Source organism: Pseudogymnoascus verrucosus, assembly GCF_001662655.1.
Source record: "Pseudogymnoascus verrucosus strain UAMH 10579 unplaced genomic scaffold scaffold_39, whole genome shotgun sequence".
Lineage (NCBI taxonomy): Eukaryota > Fungi > Ascomycota > Leotiomycetes > Thelebolales > Thelebolaceae > Pseudogymnoascus > Pseudogymnoascus verrucosus.
Genome location: NW_017263690.1, coordinates 64,838 through 84,812, shown reverse-complemented (window position 1 = coordinate 84,812; position 19,975 = coordinate 64,838). Strand labels below are relative to the sequence as shown.

Sequence of the window (19,975 nt, the reverse complement as noted above, 5' to 3'; positions counted from 1 at the left end):
CCTTATTATTTTCTAGGACGATGTTTTTAGATTTTTAAACTATAAAAACTCATTTAGAACCGAAATTGTGCATTAAGCGTATCTTCTAAGAGTTTTTAATATTGCCCTATCAAGCCCGGTTTCATCTTTATCAAAAAACAGCCATGGGCAGAGGAATCGAAAATCAACCCTTAGATCTGAGAGATGTTTGTCAAAAACTGCAATAATGCCTCTATTTCTCTTAATCCTTGCTGCGACATATTGGTCGTGTTCCGACCAACCCTTCTTCTTCTGCTCCATAAAATCCATAGTAAATGCTGCTATCCCAGCTGCGATGGGAGTTGCAAACGAGGTGCCAGTCATACGTTTTTTACCGCTATGCGGCCACGAGGATAACACGGCTTCGCCGACAGTGCCAAAGTTCTTGTCATTTTTAGATGAAGGGTTGAAGGATGAGGGATTCCCTTCGCCATCAGTGGAATTGATGCATATAACCTCAGTCTCGCTAGCTGGGTATGCGATCTGCTTGAGACCACCATTGTTGCGCGCCGCTGCAAACAGCACTGTTCCTTTATAGTGAGCGTGAAGTATTGCAGATCTAATACAGTCGCGCTCTAGCGTTAACTCGTCGAAGCCAAAAGACATGCTAATAATGTGGACGTGCCAAATATCTACTGCATGTCGTATTGCCTGTAGACCGATTAAAATTTAACCAATCAACTAAACAGAGGATACTTACGTTGGCAATTTCTTGGGGGACGTGAATCCCGTCTGTGTCTGAGATCTTTGCCACATAGATTTCCGCATTTGGTGCCACACAAAGCAGCAACCCAGCAGCATGAGTGCCATGGCCAACAAGGTCGCTGGGCTCTTTTGGGCTTGTATCTCCAGTCACGAATGACTGGTAGGTTACTCGCGTGCGATTCTCTTTCAGGTCAATGAAATCGTCCTTCATGTAGATGCCTGTATCTAAAACTGCGATTCCGATCCTGTCTTCCTTCTTTGGAATGGGTGGCATGGCTGGGTGAACCCTATCTCTAAGATACTTAAACCACACATCGGCTTTGTCGGCTTTGTCGGCGCTTGCATTACATTAGGAAAGTGTCAAGGCAGGGTTGAGGTAGGAGAACTCACGCATCTCCTGACGGCTTTTGGTTATCGAACAGCTCAAAGTTTGAAACTAACACATCTGCTTTGTGTGATATGAGTTTCGTTGTTGATGAGGTTTGCTGAGATCCTGCGGGCTGTTCTTGAGATTGCTGTGAGAATGCAGTAGGAAATTGAGAACGGGGCACTTGAGTGGCGATAGGTCGGACATCGGAAGACTGCCGGAGATCCTGCAGACTTAGTCTCCCGAGGTTATCTGCACTAAAATTGTACGGTGATAGGTTTGAACTGGTCGTACTAGGGCCTGGCTGAGTACTAATCGGAAACATAATGCTATTAGAGTTGGGCTGGGTCTGTAGGCTATATGCGCTAGAATGGTGGCGCAGAGTCGACGAGGGACCTTCCGCAATCTGCATCTCTGCCCTGTCGACTGGCCGTTGTGCAAGGAGTTCCATGTCGCGCCTCCTAAGATATCGTTCCGCTTCTTCATTTTCTTGCCGGGACGCCGGGCGCTCCCTCTCGCGCCCGCTGAAGTAATGTTCCTCGTATTGTTTATACCGTGTAAGGGAGTCCCTATTGCGCTCCCTGCGGTATCTTTCTCTTTCTCTCTGGTTCTCTCTGGCATATCTTTCTTCTTCGTCGTGGCTCGCCCAAACCTTCCTCCGCCACTCCTGGTTTAGCCATTCAAGTTCGTCCCGCTGCTCCACTGTTTCGCTGGGGTAAATTCCAACAAATGGAGACTTGACGGCTCTAGGTTGAGAATTGGGCGCACCAGTTCTAGTAGGGGGCCCAAATGATGACCCAGGGAATACTTTGACTGGTTCCGCAACGGTATTTCGGGATGGTGGGACCGACGGTTGTCCCGTGCTGTTCCTACTAGACCTCCCCGTAATTCTATCGTTATACGCTTCGATAACTTCTGCCAGTAGCCAGTTTCCGGTCCGACGAACAGTTCGCTGTTCCGAGCTTTCCTCTTCCCGGGCGATATCGACATATGACCAGTGGTCTTCCCATTGCGGTCCAGGTGGCCCTAGCCCACGTTCGCCACGACCACGAATCGCTAGAGCTACTTTTACACCTACTTCAGGTGGATATCTATATTCACTAAACCTCTGACGGTGATTTTCGCAGATAATTAAAAGCGTTGTAATCCAGGGGTTGCCACTAATCAGTGGTCCAGAACTCAGCACAGTGGAGTCGATAACAATAAAGATATTCTCGAACTGTGCAAGAACAGCGCCCAAATACAGATACCAGTAGCTCTCGCTCTCGTTCATTAGATCAATGGCCTCCGGTTGCCCTAGAAATCCAGGAAGCTGCATTACTTGCATTGTTAAAGACCTTAGAAGGTGTGTCGTTATGGGCTCCTTCGGTGGGGTCTCAGGCCCACGCATCAACCAAATAACAGGAATGTTGCATTCTTTAAACTTCCCCACTAGATCCACACAGAGGCCTTTTAGGGACTCCTCTGCTAGAATCGGGTAATGGACCATAATAAGTGACTGAAGTGGGCTCGAGACCCATTCTTTCAAGTAGGTCGTTAGGTAGTCATACTGAGAATCGATGGGGCCCGCAAACAGCTGTCCGTTGCGATGTCTTTGCACGAGCCTATGATTGTGTTGAAAGTACTCTTCAGCCGCCGACTGTATAGGCATTCTTCTGTCCATCGAAGGGGGCTATTGCGAATAGCATTTGGTCGTATGAATTCCGCTAGTATTTGGTAGCACGACTCTCGCCGCAGAACACAGTAACAACAGAAGCGGTCGTCAAATCGATGGTGGGCAATACTGTCATCAACATAGCCGGGCTCGTCAAATCCGAAACTTCGTCGTGGCTATTATAAGTAGTGTCATGTCTCTACTCAGAGCCTTGCGGGTGCCCTGCGCGGGGAACGAGCCATGATTTATAGCCCATGTCTTTCGTTGGCCCATGCATCCTCATGCAGGGTTGAATCTCCGCAAAGCCATGCAAGTTTTGCGTCCACTCACATCGACGGATGACAGCTAGGCGCCCACATTCGAGACAGCAGTTCTCTCAGCCTCACAAGGAAGCCTCGCTCTCCAAATCTTTCGGGTCATGCACATAACAATCAGTGCCAATTTACAACTTGCCAGAGCTCTTTTATATCGAGAAAAGGGTTCCGAGTCTCGTGTGAGCACTTGATGGCTCGGAAGACGTTGCATTTAGAGTGGCTAGATCACGTGATTGCGGTTTTAAGAATCTCTAGTCCGGTTGCTCGTGGAAACCTTGCTAATGACAATATTGATCATTATTCTAGGTATATACAGTGCGATTTAATGGTCCATACGAGTATATTTTGACGTTCCGTGTAGTGTGGATATGCGAAATAGTCAATGAATATCTTATTATCAAAAATATATATTAAATAAACCTAATAAAATCATAATATCTATAATCATGCACATATCACTTAGTAGCTAGTTAGAGGTCTTATAAAAATAGTAGGTAAATTAGCCGCTACTTCATTATCTTAAGCTGTCAAGTAAAATACTTATACTTATTACTTATAAACCTTTCATTTTATCATTCATTATAAGTGATAAAGTGCATGATCGACATAAATTGACACGCTAGCACAGAGTCGGTGGCATGGGCGAGGCTGCCAACTATATCTCAGCCTTGTCTTGGCACCACCCTAGCGTGGCGGCCTACGATTGAACGGATAATAATTTGGTGGTGGTTTGGGGAAGGAACGATGCTTCCGTGTTTATATCAGCCATCTCAGTCGCTACTGCCGCCACTTGTAGGATTATTTGTATAGTTAGTATAGGGACGGAAGACAAGATGGACCGCGATCGTGGTCGTGATAGAAGGTTTGTCCTTCCTACATCTCATTGTTTGCCCCCTTCTTCAGTGTTTCGACATGGACATCATCCTCAACTACGACGACGACTGCGACGAATACGACGATGGAGAAGTTGGAGGCGGTGAAGATGGTGAAGTCTTCGAAGTTGCCAGAGTCCAGCGACCAGTCAAGGCATTCAGAACTCGCAGTTTCTCGGAGCGCATTGCGAACGATATGGGGTTGAAGGCTGGAGGAGGCGCATCAAAGCGACACCCTGGAAGCTCTGTCACACCGCCCTCGCGAATATATATTGCTGGAAAGCCGCAGTTACCTGATATACCTACCTCAGGCGACTATACGGCTGTGGATGGCGATAAAGGATGTGGTGATAGTGAACATGGAACCACTCAGACCTCACTTCCGCAAGCTGGCACACAGGTCCCACAACCCGGCCTCCCCATCCAGACCCAACCCGAAAATACCACGATAAACTCAGTCTCCCAGCTTTCTCATATCATACCCGAAACCAATACCGTGCCTGGCAAAGGAGAGATGATGCCAAACCCAGCGAAACCAAGCTTCCTCAATATACCAGCCTCTCCAACGATGCCAAATCTCCCGAGCCGCCCAGAACCCCGAGTGGGCAGCGACCTGATAGTCCTCCTGCCACCCCGTCGACAGCAAGTGCTGAGCCGACGCCAAGCCCCAGGAGTGCCTGCCAGAGTGTCTACCGACCGCTACCGCCCAGCACAATCACTAACAGTCCCCCGCAGATACGCCCCTCGTGGCGATGGCGAGGTAACGAAGATGGGCGCTGGGGAGTCGTACCGCCCTTCTGTGCGTCCGCGCTCCCCGCGATCCGACACCTCGCGATTCGATAATAGAGACCGGGATCGCTCGCCACGGCGCGAGAGGCCGAGGAGCCCACAGGCATCGGATGCGTATATTCCCGGTGGCAGAGATAGGTCGCCGCTGAGACGGCGGTCGAGGTCACCGGTTGCGTATCGCTCGAGGGATAGAACCCCCCCACGAGATGTGCAGAATTGGAGAGATAGAGAGAGGGCGAGAAGTCCGCAGCGTCCGAGGAGCCCAGTCCGACCCAGGAGCCCACAGCGGATGAGGAGCCCAGTGAGGCCGAGGAGCCCAGTGAGGCCAAGGAGTCCAATTAGGGCCAGGAGTCCTGCCAGAGCAAGGAGTCCTATGCGACCGCGAAGTCCTGGGAGACCTAGAAGTCCAGTGAGGCGATTTTCACCAAGACGGGGTGATGATAGACGCCCTAGATCACCGCCAAGGAGATCGGATTTGGACGAGCGGGATATTAGGTGAGTTTTACCATGTTGTGGTTTTTTCCCCTTACAATACAATCCCCAATCGTGTTCTATACTAGTTGTTTAGCTGTAAATTCGCGTCACGAGACCTCTTTGTTAATTCTTTGTTTGCTCCCACCACACCTTTTCCTTTTCTCTTCCATCTTAACAACCCTAAACATTACACAACACTGGAACAATATCTGACAATGGGTTACAATCATTCTAGACGCAGGTCACGGTCTCCTTTTGACAACCGTGGCCCATTACGAGCTCGATCACCTATCTCAAGAAGATCTCCACCAGCAGGACCCAGGGGGGGTGGATGGCGTCCAAGGTCTCGTAGCCCACCGCGCCGTGACGACCGCGTCGCAGCTGCCCAAACGTCGCTCACTTGGAGACGACCACGATCGCCATCTCCTTCTGGAGATAGATCTTCAGGGAGAAACTCTGAACACAGCACACGTCGCCCATCACCAAGACCTAGCTACCGCCCAGCGCCACCTGTGGATGACCTTCAGAGTATGCGCTCGCCCTTTCCACGAGACAGGTCTCCACGCCGGGATTCAACGCGATCCACGCCACGCGAACGGTCGCCAGCACGCGCAGCGTCTCCGATGGTGAGATCTCCAGCGGTACAGGGTAGATCACCAGTTCGACTTGCACAACCCTTCAGAGCGCCTACTGGTCCAAGCGCCAACCGCAACTTCAGCGCTCCAATTCGGTCGCCGTCTGCATCTGGACAATCTACACCGTTATCGATGCCTGCGCCTAGTCGTCCCGAGGGTACGGCGGCGGTGGCACCACCATCCGGACCTCGCAACTTCAATCCCCCTCCTGCGCGTGGAGGTTTTCTCCCAAGAGGCGGCAGAGGCTCCTTCAGTGATCGCCGCCCAGAGCCAGGATGGGGGGGTGTTCACAACAACAGGCCACCCTCTGTGCAATCCCCGACGTTGCCCGCCACAACACCATCTGCGACCCCAGCCATTCCTACGGGCCCAAGAGCAAGCTCTTCAGGCAGCGACTGGAAGACTGCACCCCCATCCCGCTCCTCTTCCATCTCCTCAGCCCCCTTCCACGGTCACAACACCAAGACCTTCACACCGTCTGTTCCACGCGTCCACCCGGCCATCGCGAACCTTCCTCCCGTCATCCCCGGTGGAAAGATTGACCCTACTTACTCGCCCGTACCGAAGGAGCTTGAGGCGCGTATCCGGAAGACCGATGAAGATCTCGAGCGCATGCGTGAAGATTTGAATGCGAAAGAGGAGAAGTTGCGGAAGGGGCTGGCGCAATGGGATCGTCTGGCGAGGGAGTCAGCGAGTATGGGTCTCAAGGCGGAGTTGAGCGAGAGGCATGTTCGGATGTTGGCTGGGGAGGGGGTTGGGGGCGCTGCGTTTTAGGGGAGGTTACTGATAGGAATTGTGCCTGGATCATGGTATTAATGCGGCTCAGATTGGGGTTATGGATGTAATTTTAGGTGATTTGAGCGGGACATGGCGTTTAGCTTACTATATGGACTGCCATGGTCTTGAAGGTTTGCACATTACTGATTGAGCTTGGGGAGTAACGGAAGGGAAGGCAGGTTGCAGTATAATAATGGACTCTAGAAGCGCAAAATACATTTGATGACGACAACGTGATATATTGTTCAGTTGACGACGCGTATACTTATAACCCTTTTGCTGTGATACTATATATCAAATTACATCTTCGTGTTGAATATGGTGGCCTCCGTCCCTCTTCAGACTTCAGATTTCTGGTGAGCCACAAGTGACTGCCTGACACCTCCCTACTAGCGCCACAGTCCCCTGCCCCGCCTACGTCAGCGCCCTCGCGGCAACGCCACATCAGCGTCCATCCAGGGTCACAGCTGCCTGTGGCTGAACCCGTTATGTCCCTCCCCTCTACGTCTCTCTCTGCCCGCTGAAACTGTGTCCACGAGTTCACTTAACAAACCCACCGCCATTCAGCGTACAATTGCTTCGTAGCTACAGCTTTTATATACGATCTTTTGAGTTTTGGAGTACGCTGGAGTGGTATATGGCTTGCGGCGCGACAGATTGCTCTGGAAAGGACGATCGCTAACGGGAAGGCTGCGACGAGGCTATCGCGACCTCAGGGTCCAGGGCGCTCGCTGCTGCGAGGGGTACCGGCTGTGGAGAGGGATTGAGCGACGCAGAGGGCCTAAGGTGGTTCTGAAGCTCGGATCTGGCTCAATCGACAACACAGCGGCGACATGGCGAGTCGCAAGCAGGAGCCTAATGAGGGCGTGCCGACGGGTGGGGGCGGTAATGGCGCTGGGGCGCCACAGACACAACCTACACAGGGAAGTGGTGAGGGAGCTGGGAGTGAGAGGAGGGAGCAAGGAGGAGGCCACGGGGGTAATGAGATACCGGAATCGCTACGAGCTGGGCCGCAGGGAGGACCAGGGTCAACGAACCCGTTTGCGAGAGCTCAGAATACGGGGAATCCGCCAGCTTCGGGGCCGACGGCGGAGGTAAATCCGTGGGCTGGTGAGGAGGGGAAGGGTGGGCCTGGCTCCAGTGCGCCAGGCGCCAATGTGCCGAAAGCCAATGCGCCAGATGCCAGTGGTCCTTTGGCACCCAGCCAACGTCAAGGTGAGATGCCTTGGAGCTCGACCAGAGTGTGCTTTGGGATTATGACTATATACTAACTTCTCATAGATCCCAATGTGACTGATCAATTCCAAAACCTCAACATTGCGGACCAGGATACGAATCCTTGGGAAGGCCCAGTTGAGCAAAAGTCGATTGCGGAAGAAAAATCGCATCCAAATGCGCAACCAGTACCACCGTCATTTGGCAAGGAAGATTCTGGCAATGATGCCTGGTCGTCGGCGCCACCGCCGGCAAGGACACCTCCACCCGTCAAAGTGGATGAAACAAACGAGTCCTCGAACTGGGATGATGACCAGGAGGATTTGTTCCCCGCTCCAACTGGTGAGCGGGTGGTGACGGAGGAAGCTCCAGGGGAATCATCTAGGCGGGAAGTTGCACTTGCCCCTGCCGTGCCACAAAAAGAGCCGGTGCGCGAGGATGGCGGATCGGAGCCTACGGGAGCAGGGGAGCAGCAGAGTGGCGTTATTGATGCTGCAGGACAAGAGACCTCGTCACAGAGACCCATTCCTCCTCGGCCGCCGAACCTGCCACCGCGAAATATTGAAGGTTCCGAAGAGGCAACAACGAGCCACGATGAAAACAGTGGAGGCGAAGCCAATGCACCCTCGTCGCGCCAAGACCCCGGGGATAGTGAGGAAAAGAGCAAGGGGACATACGCGATCAGGAATATCACCTGGTTGGATAGAAGAGCGGCGAGGAACCCGCGAGTTACACCGGTACTAATGCAGAATGCGAATGGACCGTGCCCACTGTTAGCTCTCGTGAATGCAATTACGATATCTACGCCCCCAGGTCAGGCTTCATCGTTGATTCAGACGCTCCAGACGCGGGAGCAGATTAGCCTCGAGCTGCTGCTCAATGCCATTATTGATAATCTTATGGCAGGACTACGTGGGGATGGAACAGAAGAGCTTCCTGATCTAGGAGATCTTTATACTTTCCTCATTACCCTTCATACCGGGATGAACGTTAACCCCCGTTTCTTCGCGCTAGGCGCCACAAACTTGGCGAACGACCCAAGACGCTCAATGTCCCACATACATCCCTCGGAGCGCGAAGATCTGATTCCGGGAACCTTTGAGCAGACGCGCGAGATAATGCTATACGGTACTTTCCTGATCCCGCTCATGCACGGCTGGCTGCCTGAGCGCGGATCTGATGCTGAGGCAGCTCTCGCACGCTCGGCGCGCACGTACGAGGACGCACAGAATATCATGTTCCGCGAGGAAGAGCTGGAGATGAAGTTCATTGGCGACGGCCTTACTTTGGAGGAGCAAACGACACTCGACGACATTATGACTATAAAATCCTTCTTATCCTCCTCCGGTACGCAACTCACAAAATCCGGGCTAGAGATTATTCGCAGGGCGCTCGCACCTGGGTCTGTTGCTATCCTATTCCGAAATGATCACTTTAGCACGTTGTATAAGAACCCCCAGAATGATGAGCTAATGCACCTCGTTACGGATATGGGGTTGGCTGGCCATGATGAGATTGTGTGGGAGTCGCTGCCTGACATCAATGGGGAGAACTGCGCGTTTTACTCTGGAGATTTCAGACCTGTTGGTGGTGACACAGACTCGCGACAGGCAGCAAGCGATTGGGATAGCCGCATCGAGAGCTCAGAACCTTCGACCGATTCCAGTGGGGCTCCATTTGGTAGACATCAGCGCGTGGCATCCTCCTCAGTCGAACAAGAGGACCACGACCTCGCACTAGCGATCCAACTACAAGAAGAAGAAAACGAGCGCCACGAAGAAGAGGTAGCCCGTAGGAGACGACAGAGCGGGAGCACCCAGCAGCAGCAGGGTGCATCATCCCAGGCCCGCAACACTAGCAGCAACGACATCCCCGTCACACGTTCTGATGGCGCTAGCAGCAGCGGACCGCGTGGTGGAAACGCTGGCGGTTCATCACTACCCCAAGCCCCGGCCGAATTTCCGCTTGAATCTCCGCCCCTGCAGACTTCCAACCCACCTTTATCGCCCGACGAAATATTGCCGAGCTATGATATCGCGGCGAGGCAACCGGCGTTTAATCCGCCTCCTCAACATCCCTCGCATCCTAATATCAGTCCGGAGGTTGGACGGAGGCTGCGAGACCTGCCGGCGGCTGAGAGACAGGCGGAGAGGATGAGGTTGGCGCGGGCACAGGTACCGGCTCCGAGGATGGCACCGGCTCAACCTGTTGGGGGGAGGGGTAATCGAAGGCAGAATCAGGATGGGCGGGGGAGAGGGAAGGACAAGGAGTGTGTTGTTATGTGAAGGAGGGTAGTTGACGCGGGCGGTTGAAATGATGCCAGAGAAGGTGGTGAACAAAGTAGTGACGAGGATATGAAAATGGGAAACGCGGCGTTAAGCTTCTGGAGAGGCATGGTTATTCGAGCTTTTGTTGTTTTTGGCGAGTAAGCGGTAATAAAGGACGCTTCTTTCGTTTGGGAGGATGATTGAATATGCATAATGGGGGGTAGATTAAGTAGGAGTATAAATTAATTCGTACTCGACTCACACAAAAAAGATGTGGTGGCTATTTCGATGGTTTTGTGTCGTCAGATTGTGAAATTATTTGCTTTAAGAAATATTACCCCCTTTCCAATTATTCTATCTGCGATCCATATGAGAAACCCGCTATTTTCAACCCCACCACAAATACCATATATATACCCCCAACCCCCAACCACGCCATTTAGACATCGATATCTTCCGCCCTCCCCTCCCCCCCTTCTTCCCCCATTTCCCCCTTCTACCCCCCAAAAGCAAAGCACCCCCCCAAACTAACCGTAAAAAACATCAACACCAAACACGCAACCCCCGTCCACCACCCCTCAACCCTCTTTTTTATTCCCCCCCGCCTCACCACCACCCCCCCCATCCCGGCTTCTAGATCCCTAGCATCGTCGTTCCCTAGCGGAATTGATTTCAGGTCCGTGTCTGTGTCTGTTGAGCTTGGAGGAGGCGGCGGCGGCGGCGATGGTGAAGGGGGTTACGTTGTGGAGGTGTGTGTTGGAGGGGTGGGTCGGGGTGGCGGTGGAGAGGGGGAGGGGGGGGGGAAGGGAGGTAGTGGCGTTGGTGTTGGTGTTGGGGCGGAAGGCGGGGTTCCAGACTGCGTGGGGGTGGAGAGGGGTGGTCATTGTGTGAGGGAGGATTGTATTATGGTTTTGGATGTTGGCGGTTATGCTGATTTTTTGGGGAGTATTTTTGGGATGAGATGGGAGGAGAGAGGATGTTAGATGAGGAGGGGAGATTTTGGGGGATTTAGGGGGATTGGGAGGTGGCGTGATGTTGGGGGGGAAGGGGTGGTGATGGCGTCGGTTTTACGTAGTTTTGGCGACGCGAGGTGGGATGGACCCTTTGAAGTGGCTTTTTATATTTTGTGCGGGTTAGTGACCCTGTTAAATGTTAATATATGGCTCTTGTTTGTTGTCTCTTGCAAAATGTAACGAGTATCAATTCTCAAAATGAGAGAGGGTGAGTTTGCTGTGTGGACTGATTTGGGCCAGTAAGGGGCATACCATTAGGACACCCTTCAGCAGCGTTGTAAATTCGCACAGAGTAGACAAAAACTGCGAGATTCGGCGGACGATCCACGCCCCATCCATTGATGCTATTAAATATCTCCAACCATAATGGTACACTATCCCAACACCCTGTCCCAACTACCTCGCGCTCCTCCTCTCCTCATCCCTCTTCTGCCTCTTCCGACTCTCCTTCTCAATCATCTCACTCAAATCCTCCTCAGTCCCCCACTTCCCACTCCCTTGCACGCCCGCGACATCCTGCTCGCGCCTCGCACTCTCATACCTCCTCCGCAGCTCGTCCGGCCCCGCCTCCAGCGCCTCAGGATCAATAGCCATCTCCACATCTCCCGGCTTCTTGCGCTTGCGCTGGTCTTCTTCTCCGAGGACAGGCACGTTAGGAGGCGGGCGATTGATTGAGGAGACGTCGTAGGCGCGCTCGCCGCCGAAGAAACCCTCGGCGCGGATGGCGCGCTCGGGGATGACGGTGTATGCGGTGCGTGGGCCGGTGTACTCCTCTGTCTCGGTGCCCTTGCGGGATTTGCGCAGGTCGAAGGCGCCGCCTGCGTCGATCTCGCTGGGGTACTCGGAGGGGACGGCGGAGGCCATGCCGCCGGGGGTGACGAGACCGCCTGGGGTTTCGAGGCCGGTAGTGTCTTCTTCCTCCTCCTCTTCTTCTTCTTCTTCGGACTCTTCCTCTTCCTCTTCTTCTTCTGGTGCTTGGAGTTCGCCCCAGAGTGTGCGCTCGATGGGTTCACCGGCTTGGTTGTTGACTTGCGGCTGGAGCACGCCGAAGATGTCGCCGCCGTATAGGGGGCGATTGAACTCGTCGACGGGAGGCTTGCCGTATCCACCGGGATGGAAACCCCAGGCTCCACCGGGTGGGGGTGGTGCGTTCAAGCCGGGGATTTTTAGGGATGGGTAGGATGGTGGAGGACCGAAGCGCTGTTGGTTGATGAGCCATGGCGGTGGTGCTCCTGGTGGGATATTGAGTGCCTCTTTCAGCTCCTCCGATAACTCTCCAGGGCGCAGATGCCTAAGGTTCGTCTCGTACTCCTTGCCCTCGTAGTACACCTCGCCGTACCGCGTCAATTCTGGCTTCGTCTGGTGGCGGAAGAAGGCCTCGTATAGTTTTTGGTAGTCGATATCGAGCTTTCCCATTTTCGGCTGGACGCGCTCGCGCTGCTTAGACTTGAGAGAGGCGTCGGCTGCCTTCTCCAGAACGGCGTCGCGCATCTCGGCAATGCCCGTCTCTTGGATGAATTTGGGGAGGGCGAACGGCGGCTTCTCAACACCACGCTTCGAGGAGAGGTACTCGCGCTTCAGCGACCAATGTGTGGGAACTGGGACAACGTTGCGGTATGATTTGATGTGGACGAGTAGTCGAGGGTCTGGGGCTGAGGTGTCTGTCCAGTCGACCAGTTCAGGCTTGTTGACAAGCGCCTTCAGCTCTGCGACGGACAGCTTGTTTTGCGCCTTGCGCGCCTTCTTTGACATTTTCGGCTCAGCCTCTTCCTCCTCGTCTGGAATATCCTCGTCGTCAGAGTAGAAGATCTCGCCCTTGTCTCCATTGGCCTTCTCGTCGGCGTCCTCTCCCTCCTTGTTCACCTGGAAGCGGTCGATGATAGCCTTGAACATCTCGTAGTTCGGGTCATCTTCGGAGATGTCGAGTGCTGAGATTTCAATCTGTGAGATGTCTTCGTCGTCTGCCTTGACTGGTGTTGGTTGTTCTTCTGACTTCACTGGTGGCGCGGATGATGCCTCTGGTTCTGGTGTTGGCTCGACCTTGACTGCTGTGTCCTTGGCTGTGTTAGCTACTGTCGTCAATGCGCACATACTATCAATGCTCACCTCCGTCTTCTTCTGCTCCTTCTTCTTCGCCCTCCTCATCTGGTTCTTGGTCATCTTCGGCGCCATCTTGGTCGCTGAGGGCATCGCGCCCGGGGGTGTCGTGTGAGGGGGGTGCTGGTGTGTTTTTTGTGCAGTAAATTGTCTGCTGTATGCTACTGTATCCTTCAATGCCCTGTTCGAGTAACAATGCGTTGATATACAGGCGTGTGGTGGTGCAGTAGATGCTATTCTGTCGGGTATATAGCTGTCTTTCTGCCCTCTGTCGCGATAAGTTCAGCCTGGAGATATTCGACAATTCGATATTCACGCGGCTGCCGCAACGCTAACCCCCAACCATCCTAGCGCCTCTAACTCTCCTAGTTCGTTCTAGCGTGCCAAGTCAAACATTCCATCATTGATCATTGCACAAATCGTTGCCAAGCGCCAAGACATTTCGCCAAGCAATTTCGTTAATTGTCTACTTGGATGCATGTACTCCTTGGTACCTCGTACTCAGCTTCTAAACTCGGGCTCTGAATGGTCCGTGGTCGTATAACTGCAGCTAACTGGATATTTGTCCGTTTGCGTGGATATCCTCCATTATATCCTCAACTCTTCAGCTTCTCCCACCTCTCACAACGTCTACTACCGTCTACATACCCCGTCTTCTTCTTCAATTAACACTGTCGCTGCCAATAATATCAGCGCTCGAAGAATGAACTATTGACGATAATGCCATCCTAAGCTTTCTCCGACCCTCCCAGCTTTCTCAGCTCGCTTCAATTCCCCCCCTCCCCCCCCCCCGACTGTCGCAATGCCGCACTCAACATCCCCTCCACTACAATTACGGCGAGAGAGGTCCTTGAGCCACGCCACCGCACCGAAACCCGTTGCTGAGGCGCGTATGTCGATGGAGAAGTTCCCCGACATGGACCCATCGTTTCTCGGGGAGCAGGACGACCAAATCCCTGAGCCGCCCAGAGCGAATGGGGCGCTCAATGGGGTAACACCATCGCCCTTCGAACGGTGGCAGACACGCAGAGAGCCCATACCGCCGAGCTGGACCGGCAAGGCCGCATATCATCCTACGGGGAGAGTACACGGCAGACAGAAGAGCTTGACGGACGCGTTCAGAACCATTCGCTCGAGGAAGGGCAGCGTTACTGCAAATGCGCACGAGATTGCGGGCGCTCTGAAGGCGCCGGTGTCACCAAAGCTCATTGTAGGCTTCCAATTGCCATCCCCGGACTTTGCTGTATGCTGATAATCGTAGACACTCTGCATAGTTTGGTACCTCTCCTCTGCCCTGACGAACACCTCCTCAAAAACCATCTTGATGGCCTTCCCGAAACCCGCGACCCTCACACTCATACAATTCGGATTCGTCTCGTCATATTGTCTCCTTTTCTCGGCGCTGGCCGAGAGCTTCCCCGCCATGAAGAATGCCATCCCCGCTCTCCGGTTTGGCATCAGACCCCCGACTCGCGACGTCATCGTCACCACATTGCCGCTCGCATTCTTCCAAATCGGCGGACATCTCCTCTCCTCCTCAGCGACACAACGAATCCCCGTCTCGCTCGTACATACTATCAAGGGCCTCTCACCCCTATTTACCGTGTTTGCATACCGCATCGTCTTCGATATCCGCTACCCCCTTACCACATACCTCTCTCTCATCCCGCTCACCCTCGGTGTGATGCTCGCGTGCTCTGCCTCGTTCAAGGGCAACTTCATCGGCATCCTCTACGCTTTTTTAGCGGCTATAATATTTGTCACACAGAACATATTTTCGAAACGCCTCTTCAACGAGGCCGCCAAGGCCGAAGCAGACGGCCAACACCAGCAGTCGCGGCGGCTGGATAAACTAAACCTACTATGCTACTCGTCAGGATTGGCGTTTCTCCTCACAGCCCCGCTATGGCTGTTCTCCGAGGGATTCTCCCTCATCTCTGACTTCCTGCACGACGGGTCGCTCGACCTGGAAAATACGTCGTCGCCGGCCGCTTTGGACCACGGTCGTCTCACGCTCGAGTTCATCTTCAACGGCACCTTCCACTTCGGACAGAACATTATTGCCTTCGTGCTGCTGTCCATGGTCTCGCCGGTGACCTACTCCGTCGCCTCGCTAATCAAGCGTGTCTTCGTCGTCGTCATCGCCATTATCTGGTTCCAGAACGCTACAACCCCCATCCAAGGCTTCGGCATCGCGCTCACCTTCTTCGGACTCTACCTGTACGACCGCACCGGACACAGCAACAAAGCTGACCGCAAAGCGCGACTACTGGATATCAAGGAGGAGGCACTACTGCCGATCCGTGAGCTGAGCGGGGATGTCGAGGCCGCCGCAGCGGTAGAGCCGCAGTCGGTGTCGAGCGCGAGTAATCCGTATGTGAACGGGTATAACGGCCCACCGGAAGGGAACCGGCTACGCAGCGATAGCGAGAGCGTGAGAGGGCGGCCTGGGGGAGCGGGGCCGCCGTGGATTCCGCCTGTGACGAGGCCGGAGGACCGTTGGCCGAGGCAGGACGTGAAGGCCTCGTGAGGATGGGCATGGATTATGGTTTATATGATGAGCATGGGAGGGATTTATAGACGGCGTTCTTTGGATCTGGATCTGGGCGTGCTGCACTGTACTGTACTGTACTGTACGTACATAGAGGGTATGAGTGGAGCAGGGGCAGGAGTAGGGCAGGGGAGGAGGGGAGGGATGGACGAGGGGACTGCCTGCCTGTCTGGTCTGTGTAAACTATATTTGAAGGGGTGACGGCGTGCTGGGGGGATAGGGTACTTTATCTTTATATATGGTTCACATTGTGATGTGTTCTGTATCGATCACATATATATTGAGAATATAGATTGATGTATACTTCAGCTTGATAAATAAACTTGCGTGCGGGGACTAGTGTATGTGTTGACTCCAAATTTCTGTGCACGGTTTATAGTTTATAGTTTATAGGTTGTATACTGAAATTCATATCTTCCTCGCCCTCTTCAACCCAATCCCATCATAGCCAACATCTCATCCGTATATAAATAAGCATACATATATGATAATATGATAATATGATAACTCGGCAGCGATCTCAGCGGCAGATCTTCACGCCGATGGCATCTTTCTCTCCTCCATGTATGTTCCTGACGGATGGCGGCTGACGGCACGGAACACCCTGGTTTGGGACTAGCGTGACAGTATGCACTGGGGGTACTTTGGTTGCTTGTACTCGGTGGGAGGGAGTGGTGAGGCTGCCACGGCCTGGACGCTGATTTTTGGTGTGGTGAATCGTATCTTCTGATGTCACTTTCAGCTGCTACTCACAGCTAGAATATACTTCCCCTCTACCTCTGTCCTCCCACTTCTGCAGTACAACAAAGAACAAAGAACACAAGTACCTCCCCGTCTAAAGTGTCTAAACTACGGTACTTTCTGCCCTGCCAACCTTCCCTTCCCTTCCCTTCCGCCTCTTCAACTCACTCACTTATACCCCGGATACCGATACCGATATATCCTCTTCAGCCTCACTTTCTCCTCATTCGGCGCATACACATACACATACGCACACGCATAATACACGGCCGCATACTGTCAGTTTGCCTCTTGCCCTTTCATCTACATATTGTAGTCCTACATATCGAAACTCTGCTGCTGCTCCTGCCGCTAGCTACTACCACCCGCCATTGATCATCCTCTTCACATCTACCCCGAATCCCCGCGCTTGCTCAAAAAGCGCATGAGGCGCGGCGACGTATTGTCGATGGGTTGAGCGCCTGACGACAATACCAACTGGGCCTATTGTCGCCGCCACGGCCTATCTTCAACACTTGCCGACGCGGGCAATTGGCGACAATAGGACTTTACACAGCCATCCACATCCACACACACCCTCATACCACCGACTCATACATATCTAAAGACGCACACGCACTTTCCTCGCGCGCCACATCCTGTTGCAGAGATCGCGCAGTCTCCAGGACGCCTTCAATTGCACCATGGATCAATTGCAAAGCTCAACACTCCTCCAGCCACCACCGCAGTTGACCACCACCACCACACCAACACCAACCACGAAGCTGCATGAGCTCCCCAACACAAACATGGACGACGCCAAGAACCCCAACGGCGACTCCAACATCTCCCCCACGATAGAAGCTATCAACAGCGCGATCGACAAGCTCAAGACCAAATTCCTCCCACCGATACCGCACCTCCTCTCCGTCCCAACCACCGATCCATACCGCGGCTCGCGCCCATGGGAGACCCACCGCAACTCCCCCTTCGAAGCCTTCGAGTTCGACGAGCTGCAGTACATGACGCTCGTCACTGGCGACAATCGCGGCGTTGCTCGCCCGCGCGGCGGCTGGGAGGAGGAGATGAACTCGCGCTCGCCGTATAATGTGTCGCGGTCGCGCAGTGGCACGGCTACGCCGCAGCAGGGCGAGAGGGGCGGTGCGAAGCCGAGGAGTAGGATCTCGCTCGCTGATTATAGGAGTGGGAAGCGCGTGCCGAAACCGGCGGGTGACTCGCAGCAGACTGCTGGCGAGTCGAGTAGGGAGAAGGAGAATGTGAAGGTTGTTACTAAGGCGGAACCGGCGAAGGCTGCGCAGAATGGAGCTACACGGTATGTGATCTGGGCTTTGATATGTTTGTCGCATTTGTATGCTAATTAGTATTTCTAGTTCCGCAGATGGCAGGCACTCTGGTGCGGTCAAGAACGAAGATGCGCCTAGGCCAAGCGACTCGCGCGTGCCTCAATCGAAGCCCTCAGCTCCCCAAGCCAAGGATAATGATCGCCATGCGCGTCCACCGAAGGCAAGAGAGCAACAAAACACAACTCCTAAACCTACAACAATGAAGCAAGAAATATCACATCCTCTCCCTCCGAAACCGGCAGTGTCGAATCATGCGCCCAAGAGGCCGCTCGAAAAGCCCGAGCAGTCGCAGCCGGAGAAGCGCCTGAAGATTGAGGCAAAACATACGCAGAGTGGAACTGTGAAGGGACACCAGAGGAATACTTCGGATCCCCTGTCCAGACTCTTTGGGACGGCGCCGAAGTCGAAACCCTCGAATGCGAAGCAGTCACAGCCGACGAGCGTTGATAATACTCCGACAAAGAGGGCGGATGATAAGAAGGCCTCGGAGCGTGGGCCTGCGTCTGGGAGCAAGGCGAAGGATGCGCCGTCGGCCACGAGAGTTCCTGAGATGCCTAGGCTTCTGTCGCCGCTGCCGGAATACCTTACGAGTCCGACCCCGGTTAGTTTTAGTTCGGGACATGGAGCGGAGAAGCCAGGCAAGAATGGCCGCGATAGCCCTTCAACTACGAAGGCGGAATCTTCAACAGCGAAGAGAAAGGAACAGAGTGAGAAGACATCGCCTTTCCGTTTGCCGGAGCTGCTGCCGAGGGAACTACCACCGAACGTCGAAGAATTACTGGCGAAGAACAAACAACCAACAAGGAAACTCGATACTGTCCAAGCTCGCCATGAGAAGAGTCGCAACCCTGATACTCCCGGCGTGGCGAGAAAGGCACCCAAACTTAGTGCGGCAGAGAAGCGACGTGCATCTAAAGCTTCTGACTCTTCTCCTCCTGAGATCACCTATGAGCCGCCACGGCAAATCGTCAAGCTGAAGTACAAGAAGAGCATGACGAAAGACATACAGCGCATCCTCAAAACGAAGCCAATACCAAACAGAGCCGTACTTGAATTGGCCGACGGCATAGTTCCCGAGAAGCCGGCCGTATCAAAGGCGAGGGCTGCCGAGAGCAAACGGCCGCGCCCCGTACCCGATGAGCAACCCGAGCGATCGATAAAGCGAGCGAAGGTCCCTGCGAAAATCGACTCTGATAAAGCTGCCACTGGCCAATTACTCCCGCCATTTAAATCCCCAGGCCAGCCTCCGACTTCTGGAAAGAAGCTTCCGAGCGCGAGTAAGGTCACACCGAAGAAGGGTGACGCCATGAAGAGCGTTGCGATGCGCCGCGTTGACTCGGCGGATGACAACACTCTCACACCGAAGACGGGCGCGGCATCTACGCCCGCTAGCACGGAGAAACCGAGGCAGAACGGCGGCGACAAATCCATAGAGGTGGACCGTTGCCGTGCTGCGAACGCGAAGTACTCCGAGATGGGAAAGACGCTCAAGCGCAAGCGCGACGTGTACATCCACTCCAAGGAAAACCAACTGGCGACCCTCGCCGGGGCGGAATCACTACTCGCATACCTCGTCGCCTTCGACGCCTTCGACGCCATGTACCGCAAGATGGGACGACCCAACACAGGCGACAACTGGCTCTCGCTGTTCCCACTACTGCAGGCGAACCACGACCTCGGAAAGGCGCACCTGCATCTCGACATCGTGATCCTCCTGATCGGCGGGGTAGCGTCGAACGCCTTACTCGCAGTGCATAACCTGCGCTTCGCCAAGGAGACACCGAGTAATTCCCCCGACTACCTGAGGTTCCGCGACGCGATGAGCGAGAATATCCGCCGGAGCCAGGAGTTATGGCTCCAGTACCGCATGGCGTGCGAGGAGCTCAAGTCTAGGGAGCCGGAGGCTGTGCGCGAGGGGGGGGGGATGGCGTTTGTGCGTGCGCCAGGGGGGCAGGCGTTGCCGGTTAAGACGGTGAAGGTGGAGGCGGCGAGGATGCTGAGGGAGTATGTTAAGAAGCATAGGTTGGAGTGGGAGATGCAGGTTGACTTTTAGGAGGTGGAGGGGTAGGGGGAAGGGGAGCTAGGGCAGCTGCGGGGGCGAAACTTGTTTATGGATGGCGTTGGTGAGAAAAATGGGGGGGAC

General features: G+C 53.9%; 6 protein-coding genes across 6 annotated transcripts; 4 read left to right on the top strand and 2 right to left on the bottom strand.

Annotated features, from left to right (window-relative positions):
* Positions 1–4: 4 nt before the first annotated feature.
* On the bottom strand, positions 5–3,224 carry VE01_07702 (uncharacterized protein). Its single transcript, XM_018277135.2, has 3 exons — positions 1,114–3,224; positions 719–1,061; positions 5–669 (listed from the first exon to the last, which is right to left on the bottom strand). Exons 1-3 carry the CDS (start codon positions 2,751–2,753, stop codon positions 73–75), a joined length of 2,580 nt encoding a protein of 859 aa, XP_018128060.2. The 5' UTR covers positions 2,754–3,224; the 3' UTR covers positions 5–72.
* Positions 3,225–3,663: 439 nt separating this feature from the next.
* Positions 3,664–6,842, top strand: VE01_07701 (uncharacterized protein). Its single transcript, XM_059463903.1, has 3 exons — positions 3,664–3,920; positions 4,666–5,214; positions 5,429–6,842. The coding sequence occupies exons 1-3, from the start codon at positions 3,892–3,894 to the stop codon at positions 6,600–6,602; spliced, it is 1,752 nt and encodes a 583-aa protein (XP_059319494.1). The 5' UTR covers positions 3,664–3,891; the 3' UTR covers positions 6,603–6,842.
* Positions 6,843–7,060: 218 nt separating this feature from the next.
* On the top strand, positions 7,061–10,349 carry VE01_07700 (uncharacterized protein). The gene is made up of 2 exons (XM_018277133.2): positions 7,061–7,820; positions 7,887–10,349. Exons 1-2 carry the CDS (start codon positions 7,439–7,441, stop codon positions 10,103–10,105), a joined length of 2,601 nt encoding a protein of 866 aa, XP_018128062.1. The 5' UTR covers positions 7,061–7,438; the 3' UTR covers positions 10,106–10,349.
* Positions 10,350–11,060: 711 nt separating this feature from the next.
* VE01_07699 (uncharacterized protein) lies at positions 11,061–13,471 on the bottom strand. Its single transcript, XM_018277132.2, has 2 exons — positions 13,207–13,471; positions 11,061–13,155 (listed from the first exon to the last, which is right to left on the bottom strand). The coding sequence occupies exons 1-2, from the start codon at positions 13,288–13,290 to the stop codon at positions 11,497–11,499; spliced, it is 1,743 nt and encodes a 580-aa protein (XP_018128087.2). The 5' UTR covers positions 13,291–13,471; the 3' UTR covers positions 11,061–11,496.
* A 154-nt stretch (positions 13,472–13,625) lies between these two features.
* Positions 13,626–16,083, top strand: SLY41 (suppressor of loss of ypt1). Its single transcript, XM_018277131.2, has 2 exons — positions 13,626–14,407; positions 14,459–16,083. The coding sequence occupies exons 1-2, from the start codon at positions 14,000–14,002 to the stop codon at positions 15,725–15,727; spliced, it is 1,677 nt and encodes a 558-aa protein (XP_018128088.1). The 5' UTR covers positions 13,626–13,999; the 3' UTR covers positions 15,728–16,083.
* A 577-nt stretch (positions 16,084–16,660) lies between these two features.
* On the top strand, positions 16,661–19,885 carry VE01_07697 (uncharacterized protein; the record flags this gene model as incomplete). Its single annotated transcript, XM_018277130.2, has 2 exons — positions 16,661–17,801; positions 17,860–19,885. The coding sequence occupies exons 1-2, from the start codon at positions 17,173–17,175 to the stop codon at positions 19,883–19,885; spliced, it is 2,655 nt and encodes an 884-aa protein (XP_018128095.1). The 5' UTR covers positions 16,661–17,172.
* Between the last annotated feature and the right edge of the window lie 90 nt (positions 19,886–19,975).

Bases quoted from the DNA above. Each gene is read 5' to 3' on its own strand.
- VE01_07702 (XM_018277135.2), bottom strand. From the start codon at position 2,753: ATGGACAGAAGAATGCCTATACAGTCGGCGGCTGAAGAGTACTTTCAA. The intron at 1,062-1,113 runs GTGAGTTCTCCT...ATGTAATGCAAG, and splicing joins CAAAAGCCGTCAGGAGATGC to CGCCGACAAAGCCGACAAAG. The intron at 670-718 runs GTAAGTATCCTC...ATCGGTCTACAG, and splicing joins TCCCCCAAGAAATTGCCAAC to GCAATACGACATGCAGTAGA.
- SLY41 (XM_018277131.2), top strand. From the start codon at position 14,000: ATGCCGCACTCAACATCCCCTCCACTACAATTACGGCGAGAGAGGTCC. The intron at 14,408-14,458 runs GTAGGCTTCCAA...TGATAATCGTAG, and splicing joins CGGTGTCACCAAAGCTCATT to ACACTCTGCATAGTTTGGTA.
- VE01_07700 (XM_018277133.2), top strand. From the start codon at position 7,439: ATGGCGAGTCGCAAGCAGGAGCCTAATGAGGGCGTGCCGACGGGTGGG. The intron at 7,821-7,886 runs GTGAGATGCCTT...AACTTCTCATAG, and splicing joins GGCACCCAGCCAACGTCAAG to ATCCCAATGTGACTGATCAA.
- VE01_07699 (XM_018277132.2), bottom strand. From the start codon at position 13,290: ATGCCCTCAGCGACCAAGATGGCGCCGAAGATGACCAAGAACCAGATG. The intron at 13,156-13,206 runs GTGAGCATTGAT...AACACAGCCAAG, and splicing joins AGGAGCAGAAGAAGACGGAG to GACACAGCAGTCAAGGTCGA.
- VE01_07701 (XM_059463903.1), top strand. From the start codon at position 3,892: ATGGACCGCGATCGTGGTCGTGATAGAAG. The intron at 3,921-4,665 runs GTTTGTCCTTCC...AGTCCCCCGCAG, and splicing joins GATCGTGGTCGTGATAGAAG to ATACGCCCCTCGTGGCGATG. The intron at 5,215-5,428 runs GTGAGTTTTACC...CAATCATTCTAG, and splicing joins TTGGACGAGCGGGATATTAG to ACGCAGGTCACGGTCTCCTT.